Source organism: Prionailurus viverrinus, chromosome A3, assembly GCF_022837055.1.
Source record: "Prionailurus viverrinus isolate Anna chromosome A3, UM_Priviv_1.0, whole genome shotgun sequence".
NCBI lineage: Eukaryota > Metazoa > Chordata > Mammalia > Carnivora > Felidae > Prionailurus > Prionailurus viverrinus.
This window is the reverse complement of record NC_062563.1, coordinates 66390542-66406806: the sequence shown is the minus strand read 5'-3', so window position 1 is coordinate 66406806 and position 16265 is coordinate 66390542. Positions and strand designations below refer to the sequence as shown.

Sequence of the window (16265 nt, the reverse complement as noted above, 5' to 3'; positions counted from 1 at the left end):
AATGGCCTTTTAGCACTTGGTATTTTTCTTTCTTTTTTTTTTTTCAAATGTTTATTTATTTTTGAGAGAGAGAGAGACAGACCATGAGCAGGGGAGGGGCAGAGAGAGAGGGAGACACAGAATCCGAAGCAGGCTCCAGGCTCCGAGCTGTCAGCACGGAGCCCAACACGGGGCTCGAACTCACAAACTGTGAGATCATGACCTGAGCCGAAGTCAGACACTCAACTGACTGAGCCACCCAGGCACCCCAGCACTTGGTATTTTTCACAAACTCCCAGTTCCGTCTGCTATAACAAATACCTGGACCTTAAATCTTTTTGATACCCTGATTTCCTTCTCCTCTTACTTCAGTTCCACCCCAGATCAAATAAGATGAGTGTGAGAGAGGACCCATAGCAAAAACACCTATCATTCGAAGTTTAATGAGAAAGGAGAGTTTTCCTACTTTCAGGTAAATACGTGGCACATGCAACTATGAATGGGAGTGGTACCCCGAGCTGGGCGGGAAATGATGAGTCACTGCAGACTCACGTGGCTCGATAATGTGTTCGGACATCGAGTCCCAGGGCAGTGCTCTTTTTTTCATGTGTCTTCACTGAGTATCTCTCACAGAGCCCGATGAGACAGAACCGTATTCTTTCGTCCGTCTCAAGGCTGAGATCTATGCCCCAGAAAAAGCGGGGTTATGACAGACTTGACTGATTACAGAACTGTCCACCCTCGTTCAGTTTGCTGCATTTTCCTGAGGGCCTCCTGTGCCTTAGCCAGGTGCCAGTCCTCCCCGGGTAGGGCTGGTGGGGCCGGAGCAGCTGATGGCCTGCTAGCAGTGTGGTGTGTGTGTGTGTGTGTGTGTGTGTGTGTGTGAGAGAGAGAGGGGGGGGTAGGGTATTGGCGATGGGGGAGTTGAACTCTTTGTTACATACATACCGGGAACCCCATTTTGTGCCTACTCTGGACCCTCTAATGTTCAAAGTCGGCTCCTTTTCATTGCTGTTGCCTGTTTATTTGGGGGTGGGGGGACTGTGTGTGTCGCTGTTATGGACAACTGCTTATTTGCTATGCATCTGCGTGTGTGTATATGTGTGCGTGTGTGTGTTTGGGATTTGAGGGTTGAGCTGTGTGGCCTGTTTTTTTTTTTCTCCTCCTACTTTTCACTAATGAGCACTGTGGACTTGCTGTGGGCCCTGTCAGGCATTAGAGCCTCCCTTCCCCAGTCCCCTGGGAGCAGGCAGGGACTATGCTCTCGAAGTCTCACCCAGGCAAGCACTGCTCAGAGGTAGGGATAGCCTTTGCCTATCAGATTCTGACAGGCCTGTCCTGGGCTCCCTGGGGCTTCAGAGGCTTTCTCTGAACTGCCTGTTGCCTGAGGGTAGGGTTCGCCTACGTGACTGACTGTACAGTCCTGCTCATGCCCAGTGTTAAACCAACTCTTGCCCATGGCCTGGCGCTGCTCTCCTGACATGTGTGCGGAGCTGGAAAGAGCTCGGGGAGTCTTGGCTCCTGTATTAGTTCTGTGTTGCTGCTGTAACACTGTACTACCCACTTAGTGGCTTAAAGCAACTCAGATTTATTCTCTTTACAGTTATGGCGGTCTACAGGTCTGTCTAAAATGGGTTGGCAGAGTTATGTTCTTTCTGGCGGCTCTCAGAGAAAATTCATTTTTGTGCTTCTTCTAGTTTCTAAAGGGTTCTTGCATTCCTTGGCTCGTTCCAACCTCCACTTCTCCGAGGTCACATCCCCTTCTCTCTCACCCTCCTGTCTCCCTCTTGCAAAACCCTTGTGATTACGTTGGACCCGTGGAATAGTCCAGGCTTATCTCCCCATTGGGAGGCCTTTAATCACATCCCAGAGCCTCTTTTACTCTGTTAAGGTGAATTCACAGGTTCTGAGGATTGGGACAGGCACATCTTTGGGGGGGCTTATCCCCGAGCCTACCACAGCATCCTCCACCTCAGAGAAGATCTGTGCAAATGAATAGATGTGGTGGATCCCGAACCAATCTGGTCATAGTATGATTCCTGTGATTCTAACAAGGCTTTCCAAACCCCTTCTCCCTCTAGAAACCTCCCTAGCTTGATAACTTCTGAAGTCCTCCTCTTAGGGCGTAAAGTATCCTCAACCACACTCTCAGTGTTAGAACGAGGCCTGAACGCGTTTCTTCACACTAATATGTAAATGGTTGACAACAGAGCCTTTCCTAACAGCCAGTTCTGATTGGAGGGAGGCTCGTATGAGGGAAGGAGGAGGCAGGGAGGCCACAGGCCGACTTGGATCATGTCCTAATTACCCATGGAGGTTCCCAGTGATGGAGGGAGCGAAAGCACCTAGAAGTATGACCATAAAGTTTTAATCAAACAGAGCAGAATGGCCGCGATGCAGAACAGGTAGTGCTTGGAGAAGAGGAAGAAGACCATCTCCTTGGTGACATAGATTATGTGTATAAAGATGAAGCAGTACAGGAACATGGCAAACTGGTTCTGGGGGAGCAGGAGATCCTGGAGGCCTCCGGAGAACTGTGGGGGAAAGAAGAGAGTGGAGCTGGCCAACCCGGGCTCGGGTGCCAGGCAGGTCTGTGTGTCAGTCCTGCTCTTGTCCCCTCCAGAATGGGACCTGGGGCAGGTTGTCTTCCTCATCCCCCGGTCACAAGACCGCAAGAGGAAGAGCGGACCGAGAACCGAAACATTCCTAGTCAGGTCACTGGCACGTGGAGGAACTCATGGGTTTTCACTTCTTGAGTCTGCCTTTAGCCTTCCTGAGCCAGGCTCCAGGTGACACCTTCCCTTCTCTGTGCGTTCTGTGCTGTGTCTGAGTCACACAGGTGGCAGTCTCTCTCTGACTCTGAGGTCCCCAGATCTGGATGCTGGGTTCTTGGGAATGTTCTCTGTATGGTTTGCCCTGACACTCAGCCTTGTTTTCTGGACAGCGGCACAATGAGAGGATGTCCCTTGGGCGCAAGTGACTGTTTCTGACCTCTTGTACTGGCATATGTCTCACAGGGTCAGTCTGTGGTCTATCAGTCTAAGGTTGGGTCTCCCTGGGGGATAGGTGGTGAGAGACAGGTGATAGAGCCTCCCTAAACCCTCACGGTATTGAGGAGGAGGAAAGCAGCTCAAGTTAGTTCTGGCTGATTCTGCCTGTGTTCTTGCTGCTCATTTCTGGAATCTATAGAATTGAGATCCAACAAGCCTCCATTTTAACTGTAGAAAGCATCAACATCGAAGTACAGCAAAAAAGCTGATATAACTATTTTGATCTGTAGTTAAGAAGGCATCACCCATGGTTTATTCTTTAAAATATCTTTTAAAATCATGCCATGTTTTTTTGTAAGCAGGCAGATGGCAGGAGCTGTGATACCCCAAGCTGGCTAGAAACAGACAGAGATACTTTTCAATACAATGAAATCGATCTACCCACCCATTCATCCAGAAAAAGAGAGTGGGGAGGGGCTTAAAAATCAAGTCAGCTCTCTACCTGTCAATAAATGCACAACACGTTAAATACTTTTGTAAACGATTATGAAAGACAGCAGTTTCGGACACACCATTGTTGGAGTAACCACATACAATGTGAGGGCAAATAAATAAACCCGAGGGGGCAGAAAATGACTCCAGGAATGCCATTTCCAAAATGAATAGCAAGGCAGGTTGAAGAGCAGAGGAAGAAACCCAGTGTTCTAGAGGGAGGGGTGGCTGCATGGGCCCTACTGGGCACCTATGGACCTGCTATGGCTCTGGGTCCATGGATTTCCAGCGGCCCCAAAGCAGCCAGCATATGCTTTCAGTCTAAAATGCTGATGGGTGATAATTATGATATTGACAACCAGACATGCATTTGTGAAACCTTTTAGACTTTTCACAACACTTTCCACGGTCTATCTTTTGAGCAGAAGACAGACAGCAGATAGGACCATACACCCAGGGTTTCAGCTCATCCAACAAGAGTAAGCTTTTCAAACTAAAAAAAGGGAAAACAAATATGGTTAGAAGGAAGCATAGAGCAAAGGCACAGTACCTTAACCACAGGTGCTTTAAGTAGTTTCAGTGTCCAACTCGGGACACATTTTATCCCAGGATACTGAGAATAAAACCCCAAGCCTGGACATGGAACTTACCTGTGAGAAATCAAAAATCTGAGGAATGTGCCAGAATCTTAGAGACAAGCAAATGTTTGTTCTATTTTTTCTTTAAAGAGGGAGTAAAAAAGATGGGATTCTGGAGATCCCACTTCCATCAGCTTGACTTGGCTTAGCAAAACTATTCGGTGTATAATTAAGCAGGCATTTTGTGAGCAAGAAAAAAATGATTAATTGTTAAAAGCCAGCATGTGTTCATTGAAAACAAATCATGCAAAACCAATCTCATTTTCTTAGGGAAAAAAAATTGACCCGTCAATTAGGGAAATTCTATAGGTAGTGTAATAACAATTATGGGAAACTGTTTGACAGTGTGTCTGTCTCAAGATAGTTTTTCTGGACAAGGTAGAGAAATGTGAGCTGGATAAAATGTGACGCAAGGGTGGTGATTAATGGAACATTGCTAACCTGTAGGGAGATCTTTTAGTGGTATTTACTTTAGGTCATATCCTCCTCAACAATTACAGTGATGACTTGGATAAAGACAGAAGGCAAGTTTCTCAGAATTGAGGATGACCCAGAGCTGGGAAGCATGGCTCATACATTACATCCCAATAAAATTGCCAAGTGATGAATGTAAGTTGTTGCATTTGGGTCAAGAAGTGAATTGCGTGAGTGCATAAAAACGGTAATAGCTAACATTTATTGAGCGCTTACCTAATCTGCCAGGCTCATTGCAAGGCACCTCACATGCAGCCTATCACTGAATTCTCACGGCAACCCTATGAGGTAGGTACTGCTTTCCAGATGCGCAGAGCGAGGCTCGAGGAGGATTCGTAACTCACCCAACGCCATGCAGTTCATACACGGGAGAAACAGAGTTTTAACCAATCCTGTCTGATTTTAAAGCCCGGGCAACCTGCTTTAAACAATGGTGTCTTGTGTAATTTAGGACTTATGGTGGCCCAATCACACAGTGCTAAGTCCTTCACATCCCATTTAATCAAGAATAGGCTTTTTTATCCCCATTGAGTACAGGTTAGGGGAGAGCAGCCCATTTCTTGCCACAAGACGTCTCAGCCTTCGATGGCAACAAGGCAGAGCGAACAGAACCAATGCAGCTCTGATAAGGGGAAGGTGATGGTTTTATCAAAATCCACTGGCCAGACTGCAGGAGGGCTCACATCTCTTACACAACAGGCAGAGAGGAATAGAGAGTGGTGAAAAGATGTTGAAGACTTTTCCCTGAGGAGGGAAGCTGCGGACAGGTGGGTGGACAGGTGGTTCTGGGGCCCCCTCCAGGGTCAGGGTCAACTCTCCTTAAAGAGTTGATCTCAGCCGAGCAGGGCAGCTCTAAAGCAGCCGGCAACCCATCTCTAGACCCGGGGCAGGGTGCAGGGGTGAAGCAGGTCAGGCGGGCTCCCCATGCAGGCAGCCCCCAGCCCTCGGGCGGGGGGCACCTGAGGGCCTCTGGCCAGCGCCCCCACCCTCCCGGCACCTACCAGGCGGGGCATGGCCTGCTGCTGCAACTGCTCCATCACCTCCTCGTGCTGCCGCTGGCGCTCGTTCTCGTCATGCAGGTACCTGAGCCGCGTCAGCTCAAACTCCATGCGCACCTTCTCCAGCTCCATCTCGGCGTTGCGCTCGGTCCCCGGGGTCCCGGGGGTGGCCGGGGCCGGAGGCAGCTCTTCGAGTTCGGGTGCGTCGCCCGCCTGGCCCTTGGCGGTGGGACCGGCCTTGGAGCACAGTGACTTGGGCGGCCCTGGACAGCCTCCGTCCTCGCGAGCTTCCATCTCCTCCAGGTAGTGGTAGGAAGAGTCTGGCTTCGGGGACTCCGCCTCCTGGAGCAGCAGCGAAGGGGCAATTCAGGGGCCTGGGGCTGCCCACATTCCCCCACAGCACATCTACAGCCCCAGGCCACAGTGGGCGGGTGGGGGGGGGGGCGTGTGAAAGAGGGCTATGACCTGTAAGGATCTAGAGTTCTAACCAGAGGAGCACTTACCTGGAGTTACACGGAAGGACAGGGCACACTGACGGGAAGGAATGGCACCCTGGAGTTGCAGGGGGAGGCTTGGGGCGTTGAGGTAGAAGTCTGACTTCCTGATGACTTTCCAATCACCACTGGTGAAACTTTCCCACCCCCCACTCTATGTAACTCTGAGGCCAGTTATACACCCGGTCCTCTCTGGGCTACAGAGAGAGGAACCTCCACATAGAGGACCAACAAAAAAGGGCTACGGGGGAGCCAGATCCCAGTCATAGAGGGAGGAAAAGGCCCTGAATGGGGCGCTAGACGGGAGAGACCAAAGCCAGCTTCCAGTGACTTCACAATCTCATCAAGGACTACCTGGTCCCTGGTGACAGCTGGGGGCCAGTTGTGGGGGTGGGGTGCACATCACCTGCTCTTGTTAGCAGCTCTCTGGGATCCCCTAGCACTTAGCTCCGATCCTATGTTCCCTCAACACTGTCCTCCCTGTGTAGGGACAGGCTGGGGCAGTGAAATGAGGCACCCCCCCCCCCTTACCAAAGAAGGCCTTGACTTCCCTTCAGACATGGGGTCATCAGGCACCACCTTGGGGAAGGCTGGGCCGCTTTCTCCTGCTCCCCGGGCTTCCACTGATTCCCTGTCCTCTGCTGCCATCCAGAAAACTACAATGCTGTCAACCGCAGCCAAAGGACATCTTTTGAGGTGCTGACATTTGGTCTCGCTGGATTCCACAGGTGGGCCACCATCACAATCCCCTGCCCTCATAATAACCCACATTCTATTAGTTGCTAGGGCCCCTTTGGCAGAGGGTGTGACACACCTTTGAGGTCCAGTATGAAGAACTGCAGGATGAGTCTTTGCCACCCTAGGGACTGCTTTAGAAACTAGAATTCCACCACTTGAAACCCAGAGTTCCATCATTTGAAATGTCTTCCCTTGGGTCCCTCTTTTATTTGTATGTATGTATGTGTGGCTATTGATTGAGGAGGGGAGGGGAGAGGGAGAGAGAATCCTAAACAGGCTCCATGCTCATCACAGAGCCCAACGCAGGGCTCGAGCTCACAAACCATAAGATCGTGACTTGAGCCGAAATCAAGAGTCAGACGCTTAACTGACTGAGCCACACAGGCGGCCCCCCATCCCCCGCTAGGGTCCCTCTTTTAAAAGCAGACTGTATTGGGATGAGTTACAGTTGGTTCCACAAACCCTGTTATAGGCTGAATTGTGTCTCCCCTCCAAATTCATATGTTGAAGCCCTACCCCTCAGTTCCTTAGAATGTGCCCTTATTTAGAGATAGGGCCTTTAAAGAAGTGATTATGTTAACATGAGGTCATTAGGGTAGGTTCTAATCCAGTATGACTGATGTCCTTATATGAAGAGGAGATCTGGGCACAGACACGCACAGAAGGAAGGTGGTGTGAACGTAAGGGAGAAGAAGCCCATCTACAAGCCAAGAAGAGAGGCCTTGTGTTAGTAGTCAGTGTTCTCCAGAGAAACAGAACCAATAGGGGCCATACATATATATGATCTATTATAAGGAATTGGCTCACGTGAAGAAGTGGCATGATCTGCTGGCTGCCAGTGGGACCTCCAGGAAAGCTGGTGGTGTGAATTCCAGTCCCAGTCCATGGCCAGGAGAAGACCGATGTCTCAGCTCAAGCATTCAGGCAGAGAGAACCAATTTAGTTTTCTCCCACTTTTTTCTACTCAGGCCCTCAAAGGATGAGATGATGCCCATGCACAACGGGTAGGGCCTTCTGCTTTACTCAGCCCTCCAATTTAAATGCTAATCTCTTCCAGAAATACCCTCACACACACTGAGAAGTTGGGTATCCCACGGCCCAGTCAGGTGCAGACAAAATTAGCCACTACAGGGCTGGAACAGACCCTTTCCTTACAGCCTTCAGAAGGAACCAGCCCTGCTGGCACCTTGATCTTGGACTTCCAGCCTCCAGAAGTGAGAAAATACATTTCTGTTGTTCAGGTCACCCAGTGACTTTGCACTTTGTCGTGGGAGACCTAGCACACTGGTACAACTCCCATTATTCATAGAATGGATTGAGGGAGACCAGCAAAGAAACTGGGGGACTGGGTAATGTACTTTGCCCTCTTCAGTTTTGTGAAAATGACAAAAAGCATTTTTGGTAGCTGGAGGCAAAATTGCATTAAGGAAAGAGAAAGGATTGTGTTTGAGTTTTAGCTTTACTACTCTCCCTAGCTGTTGTCCAAGGGAAAGTTATTTTATCTGTCTGTTGCTCGGTGTACTCATTTAGAAATGGGGGTAAGATTTAGCCACTTCCCTACACTGTGGCACTGACATGAAGACAAGAAAGTATATTTGCCCACTACCTGCCTCTATAGGGGCTAAGGCAATGGTCATCATCATCACCATGATCATAGTGGGTTTGTCACTGGAGAGGAGAAAGTGCTTAAGTTCTGCCATCTTGCAAATCTTACAGTTTGAAAGCCATGGCTCTTCCCTCCCAGCACTTTAATGGTGACCAGGAGAACTATGTCAAGATTATTGTGTAAGATGTTGATACTGCCTTAAGCACTAGAAGTAGGATTGCTAGATAAATAGAGGATGCCCAGTTAAATTTGAATTTTAGATAGTTTTTAGTATCAATATGTTCTAAAAATTACATGGGACACCCTTATATTAAAAAATGATTCCTTGTTTTTCTGAACTTCAAATTTAACTGGGGATCCTGCAGTTTTATTTGCTAAATCTGGCGATCTTAACTAGGAGAGAGCTACCCAAAGAAACAATTATGTGTGACCAAATAATGAACTGTCATTAAAAGTCACCAAGTACTGGGGTGCCTGGGTGGCTCAGTCAGTTAAGTGTCTGACTCTAGATTTCAGCTCAGGTCATGATCTCATAGTTCATGAGTTCGAGCCCCATATCAGGCTCCATGCTAGCAGTGTGAGCCTGCTTGGGATTCTTTCTCTCTCTCTCTCTCTCTCTCTCTCTCTCTCTGCCCCTCCCCAGCTCTCTCTCTGTCTCTCAAATAAATTTTTTAAAAATCACCAAGTACTAAAAAGCATAATAAGGGTTATGGGTAGTTGTATTAGCTATCTATCAAAGAACCATAGAATCTCAGTGGTATAAAACAATAAACATGCATTTAGCTCAGGCATCTAAGAATTGGCTGATCTAGGCTGGGCTCAACCAGGGGGCTTGCCCAAGGCAACTTGCTTCCACATGTCCCTCATCCTCTTCTTGGGAACAGTGGGTTAGCCTGTGCATGCTCGTTTCATGGCAATGGAAGAAGCACAAGGGTCCTTGGAACTGGCACATCATCACCTCCATCTTGAGCTATTGGCATTGGCCAATAATATAAGGTGGTCATATGGCCAAACCCATGTGGTTTGCCCACTACCTGCAAAGGTGGGAGTCAAAGGTGGGAGAAATGTACTCTGCCTTTTTAGTGGGAAGAACTGGAAAGACATACAGTAAAAGGTATGGTAAAAAACATATGCGGTATGGCTAGAGGGCAAGATGAAGAGTTGGGGCCCTTAAGGCAATGTAGTCATGTTAGTAAGAAGACCAATGCTAATATGGTTGGAGCGGCTAGGGAGGGCTTAGTGGAAGAGGTGACATGAAGGGTGGGTGGAATTCAGGCAAGAGGGAAGGATCTGCATGAGCAAAATCTCAATTGCTAATTATTATCCATTTTCCTCTCCATTTCTGCTCTCTGCCCCTCTCCACTCTGACCTTTTCCCAGGAGGCTGACTTCCATGTAGCTGCATCAATTTCAGCAAAGCAGTATATTCTAAAGCAAAATGGAATCTATGACTCCCATTTCCCCTGCCCTGAGGTAAGATCTTCACACACCTGTCCTTTAGGGGACTCTGCAGGAAGCTGGGGTATGGGTCTCACAAGCCTTGGCCTGGTTTCACACTCCTGGCAGCACGAAGAGGGTCTTTCCTCCTCTGCTGTGCCCAGGGAAAGGCAGGGTATGGTAAAGTCACATGAGGGAGCAAGGGAGACAGGATCATACGGGAGCTCAACAGGGACTTGGATGACGGGGCCTCACCAGGGCCTTGTCATGTTGGCTTCAGCAGCTGAGCTGGTCACTGTTAGAATGCTTTGGTTCTGGTGGTTCTGCTTCTCTGTGTCCTCTTTTTACCAGCATTCTCCACTTTTTTCCTACCTCATAGCTTCCGCATATTCAGCTAACTCGTTTCAGGAACTGTGGCCCTCCAGGGCCCTGACTGCACGGCCTCTCACTGTGTATTCTGTCTTATGTTTGTCCTAACTATCTTAGTCACTCATGACTTCCTAGTAGACTTTTCCAAAGACAAGAGTCAGAATGAGTTGGGTTGTCTGGGCACCGCTTCTCATTGTAGCCACTGGGGAGCCTGTGGTCAGTGTGCCTCAGCCGCGTTCAGTCCCGAGGTGAAGTGGAAGCTTGGGGAGAGCAGGGACACACAGTGCACAGCAGCCTAGGGTTGTCCGTAAGCAGGAGCTGTGTGTGGGGGGGTGGGGTGGGGTGGGAGGGTACGTTTCCTTTAGAGGGAGCACTGGGTGCCCCAGGCAGCATGTTGAGGATTTATGGGCACAGTCCTCCAGCAACATATCAACTGTAGGTTTGGCCAATAACCTGGTTAGAGGCTTGTGGATTAGCACAGTGCTTACCAGCTTTCATGCACCTTGTCTCATTTGGTCCTCAGAATGCCCTTGTGAGGCCATTGAACGCAGGTACCACTATTGCCTGACAAGCAAGGAACCTGAGTGACACAGGGAGGTGAAGAAATTGGTGCCCGGGTGTGAAGGACATGATTAGTTGAGATGGGTCTGGAATGCAGGTTCTCAGCTCCTAACATGGTCATGTTAGACCATAAGGATGGCCTTTGGATCTCCAACTCTAAGAGGTGAGATGATATTTCTACCTCATAAAAATAAAGAAGTCATTATGTACAGTAGATAACTTTTGACAACATTGTTTATGACGGGAAAAGACCGGGGAGAAATAAAATTTCCACCAGAAGGGCTCTGGTTAAATACTTAGTGCTGTATCCATATCAAGAATACTATGCACATTTAAAAAAGAATAAGATGAAAGAAAAAAATGAATAAGGGAGCTGCATCAGTGCAAATATGGAATGCTCTCCAAGATATCTTATTCAGTGGAAAAGCAAAAATGGTGTTCCCGTATGTATTAAAATATGAAAACATATTATATTTGTATATGCCTAAAATATGCCTGGAAATACACATAGTAAATTGGCTCATGGTGACTGTCTCTGAGGTGGGAGAGATGACGGACTGGGGGTTTGGTGTGGGAGGGAGACATTCTTGACTGCATAGCATTTTGTACTCTGACGTTTAAAAAAATCATATGCATATATTACATTTTCAATTAAAAATTTAAAAAGGAATCTGGGTGACAGAGCTGTGCTCAGTGTATGTGAAGGAAGTTTAGGGTATAAAACTCGTTCTGGTTGAGGACAGGCAGGGATTGGAGCCAATGGGGCATATCCAGGCTACACATCATCCTCTTACCCTCTGACTCCCTCCCCAGTCTTTACTTCAACTGGGGATGGAAGTCTTACTGCTGAAATGTCTTCTTCCCTTCTTGGCTGCCTCAGATACAGTGATGTGGCTTTGGGACCCTTCAGCTCAGATGTGCTGGAACATTTAGAGGATTATAATAGTGACACTAATAATAGCTTATAGTTCTTGGGCACTAACCATGTACCAGGCCCTGGGAGTTTTTCATGGACTATTTTACATAAGTTTTCAGAGGTACCATATGAGTTAGGTGTTATTTTTATCTCTATCCTTATAGAAGTGGTAACTGAGTTTCAGAGAGGCCAAGTCACCTGCCCACAGGGACAGTTAGGAACAGGCGGAGACTGTTAAGCACCAGAGTCCCTGTATTAAATTCCTTCCTGCTTGAAATACTTGGGATGGTTCCTGTCTTCCTGGTGGAAGCCTGATTGATACCAGGGATATTCAAGAGGAGGAGGTGACTCAAGATGCTCAGAGGATTTACGAGGGGGGAGAATCCATCTGAGGAGGGAGCAAGGAGCCCCTCCAAAGAGTCTGTATATATGTGTGTGAGTGTTTTATCCATCGGGGCCTAATCAGGAGACAGAAACCACATGGTAATTCCAACAGGGAAGGTAGACTATCAAGAATTATTACCTAGTGACAGGAGATTGACTACTTAGAGCTAAAAAGAACTCTAAACATATAGGAAGGAATAAAATGGGAGAGGTGTCTCTCTAAAGCTGAGATTCAGGTCTCATTGGAGAGGGTGTGGCTGGTGCCACTGAACAGTATAAAAGTTCACTAAAGCCAAGGTCAAGTAGGTCAAGGCTGGTAAGCAGGAAACTGCCTAGTGGGGGGCCAACAAAACTCACCACTCACCTAGGGTTCAGTGTTGCACTCACCAGGATGTCACTGGAGAGAACCTCAGCTTGTTGTGAAGCTGTCCCTTAGGTGCCTCTGAGACTCTCGAGAGGTTAGTGTCACCGGATGTGCCCACGAGCGAGCATTGCAGCATTGAGGGATCAAGAAAAGAGAAGACTCACCTTTTCCTGTGACGTCTCTCCGTCGCCCTCTACTGACAAAGCATAACATCGCGCACGGGCAAGAGGAATGTTTATAAACTCTGGCTTCATTGCCAAGACCAAGGCAATGAAGAGTAGAATTGCAGCCCAGAGGCAGTAACACTGCAGTGTGTGCAGTTCCAGGAATTCAGTTCCCTTTCAACATAGCTACTCCAATGCCCTGGGGGAATGTCCTGTCTTTTGAGAAGTTCACCCAAAACAATAACTGGCCCCTTCCAGGTTCCTGACCCTGTGCTAGTTACTGATGGGAGCACTAAAGATCATCATATGCAGTTCTTATCTTTGTGGAATACATAATCTGGATGGAGACAGAAGGGGTGCTTCTCTCTCTTCCCTAAAAACACCCTAGCCTTCCTACCTTCCAGGCTTTTTGCTGGCACTTTTGTCAGCCTATAAAATGCTCTCTCCTTTATCTCTGACTATGAAAGTCCCTGCAACCTTTGGGGTCCATCCCAGCCACTGCCACCTGTGAAACTGTGTGCTTTGTGTCTCTGGCTGCTTGGTGTTAACATGATCTGGTGTTTGTTTCACCTCTCCCCCTAGATTAGAGGCTTGGTGAGGGCAGGGCATACTGCTTCACTCACGGTAGGCACCGAATGGGTTAGTGTGGCCCCTGGCCCCTGGCCAGGCTGTGGCTCCCTTCTGGCTAGTGAGCGTAACATAGACAGGCAGACCAGAAGGTCAAGGAACTATATCATTTCCTGTTTGTCTCTACACGCCCAGTCGAACCAGAGGCCTCACTTCCTACCCACTTTTCCTGTTTGATCCCTCGACTTTGATGTGGGTGAGTTAGCAATCGAGGGATTCACACACAGCTGGGTGTAAATTAAACCCTTGTCCCTTTAACTCTATTTTAAATGCTTGGGAAGTAGGATGATGGGTGCAGGAACTGTGCCATTTCAAGGAATTTTGTGCATCATTTCACAAAGCTCCTTTCCCCCAATCTACAACATATGCAAATCCAATGGCCATTCATATACTGGGCTTGTTCAAGCAAAGCCCACCTGTGGTGACCTCAGAGAAACCAAAATATAGGTGCTCTTGTGCTCTAACCAGGTTCGAGCTCTTGATGGGAGGAATATTCCAATGGAGAACCTTCTTAAGGCTGAGATTCTGGATTTTCATCATTCAGAGCTGAAAGGGCTATGGAGACCCTACAGCCTGGGCCACAGTGGCTCTCAATAACAACGAGAATCCATTTGGGGTCAGAGAAGAGGACCAGTGGAGTGCAGTGGAAAATGTTCTGCACTGGTGAATAGGGGTCCTGGGGTTCTGGCCCAAGCTGTGCCACTGGCTAAGCCACGATCTCAGTAAGTCATTGAAACACTCCAAAGATGCAGCTTCTGTGTGTAAAAACGGGGGCAATTTAGGCCTGCCCTGCTTCCTACAGGCCCATTATCCTTGTTTCCACTTGACGACAGGTGGGCTTGCAGGTGGTGGTGCCTCTGCTATTAGAACTGCCCCCAGCTGGCCTTTTGGAGCATGCCGAATGAGGTGATGGAAGGTCTCCCCTCACATTGTTGAAGTTGCTCTCAAAAATCCTCCTTGAATGTTTCATCTGATACTCTTCTTTAGTTTCACGTAAGTTAACATAAAACAAATTTATTCCGGGAAAGACCTTTACTCTCCTCATCTTTGTCCCCCTCCATCCTCCTCCTCCCTGGCGACAAGAGGTGGGGAACCAACTCTGTGAAGCAGGGGTTGGCCAATACTGCCCCCTTGTGGTCCAGCTTGTCCTCACTGGGTGGCTTTCAGCTAGCTCCGTTCTCCAGAGATTCCTAATTCTGACCATTTGCAGAATTATCAGAAGGCCACCCAGAAAAGCTGACCCACAAGACCCTTGGAAGGGGTTCCAGATCCAGAGAATTCCTGGTGGCAACCCAAATGTCTACACTGGCTTTGTGGATGTCTGTGTTCCAGGGAGGACTTTGGGGGTGGAGAGGGAAGGAATACATCATAAATATCTGGCAGGTGTAAGGGTGCCTCTGGGAACAATTGAGCACAGAGCTCTACAGAGCCATACTAGGACCTTGGCACTATGCCCTGCCACCACCACAGCCAGTCATTTATGAAGGGCTGTGTGTGCTAGGCCTGGGCTGGGGCTCCGCATGTGTGCATTGCCACATTTAATTCCCCTCTGGAGGGATTATTATCATCACCCCTATTTGTGTGGGAGGCAACTGTGGCTCACAGAAGTTCAGCGATTTGCCCATGTTGCGGCTATGAAGTGGTAAACTGATGACCAAAGCCAATCTGGTGTCTTACTTCCTCTTGGCCCTAGGGCTCACTGTCCCACACCCGCGGGCTGAGCCGGGGGCCTAATAGCCCCCCCAAGTCATCTCCAACCCGACCCCATAACTTTCCATCTCTCCCCTTCTCTAGACACCCTGCAAGGGTCCCGGTCACCAGGGTCCTACTAACAGTGCTGCCTACCATGATGGGGAGTGAAGGCAGTGGTAGGACTCAGCAAGACATGCTTGAGCCCTCTCTGCCCTCCCTTTCTGCTGACCACCCCCAAGTGTCACCTTCTCTGTTCCCATGGGAACATTTCCTCTCTCTGCTCCCAGAAGATTTTTCTCTTTTGAGTATTGTGTCCCGTGGTACATCTCCCTCATGACACTAATCACAGTGAAATGTTACTATTGGCTCTCGTGTTTCTGGACTTCTGAAACTCAGGCTTTTTTATTTTTTATTTTTTTAACTTAATTTTTTAAGAGACATTTTACGTTCATAGAAAAAGACTTTAGGTTTTTTTTTTTTTTCTTTTCTAGGACAGAAACTATCCAACTTATCTCCACCCCATCACCTAGCATGGAATCTGGCACATAGTAGGTGCTCAACTATGAGCTTGTTGAGCGATGAGTAAGGGCAAAACACACGGGACATGGGTAAAAAACAACAGCGAAGTGTATCATTCAATGCATCTTTGCTGTAGCACGTGAAATCAATTACTGGTTTCTTGGCAGTTAAAAGTGATTTTTTTTTCACGGCCCTCCCCTGGTTGATTTTCAAGTTTGCTCCAGAAGCTGCTGTGACCAAGGAGAGGCCTCTCCCTGGCGGCAGTACCACCTTTGTCCAGAAGATGGCGGTCAAGGCCAGGAGAACACACCTTGCAGCCCTCCAGAGCCAGGCCTGCGCAGGTGTGACCCCTTTTTGTAAAAGATGCGGGGATCTGAACCTAGTTGCCAACCCTATAAATGCGCATGGGCGATAAGAATTGGCTTTCGAGGTGGGTTCTCTGGCTGATCCCTGTGAAAAGGAGCTTTTTTTTGAAGACGTCTTTAAAGGGAAAATGTGGAAACTGGCTGTGAGGGGACTGCTCCTCATAAACCCTCTTTCAGTAGTTTCTTGAAACACTGTGGAAAATGAACATAAAGCAGACACAGTCCTCAAACTCTAAATGACTCAGGACAGCATCTTTTTTTTTGCCTCTTAGAGCTCATTTCTTTGGAGATCCTTCCCAGCTCTGTGGCCACCTCTCCAGTTGACTGGAAGCTTCTCTCCTGCCACGTCTCGGCAAGTCTTCACCCTTAAGAGAGGTAAGTAAAGGCTTTCTGACTCGAACTGACTGAAAAGAGGTTAACAGCCTAACAAAACAGCCTCGGTCTTTCTAGCACGATGGG

The 16265-nt window shown here is 48.3% G+C and overlaps 1 protein-coding gene and 1 long non-coding RNA gene across 3 annotated transcripts; one reads left to right on the top strand and one right to left on the bottom strand.

Moving 5' to 3' along the window:
* Positions 1-2294: 2294 nt before the first annotated feature.
* Positions 2295-6789, bottom strand: TMEM247 (transmembrane protein 247). The gene is made up of 3 exons (XM_047854289.1): positions 6597-6789; positions 5575-5913; positions 2295-2513 (listed from the first exon to the last, which is right to left on the bottom strand). The coding sequence occupies exons 1-3, from the start codon at positions 6711-6713 to the stop codon at positions 2325-2327; spliced, it is 645 nt and encodes a 214-aa protein (XP_047710245.1). The 5' UTR covers positions 6714-6789; the 3' UTR covers positions 2295-2324.
* Positions 6626-16175, top strand: LOC125162837 (uncharacterized). Of its 2 annotated transcripts, XR_007151192.1 has the most exons (5): positions 6626-6793; positions 9789-9881; positions 10738-10938; positions 14064-14223; positions 16079-16175. It is a non-coding gene; the product is annotated as an uncharacterized LOC125162837 (long non-coding RNA). The 2 variants fall into 2 exon arrangements; XR_007151193.1 differs by lacking the exon at positions 14064-14223.
* Positions 16176-16265: the final 90 nt, after the last annotated feature.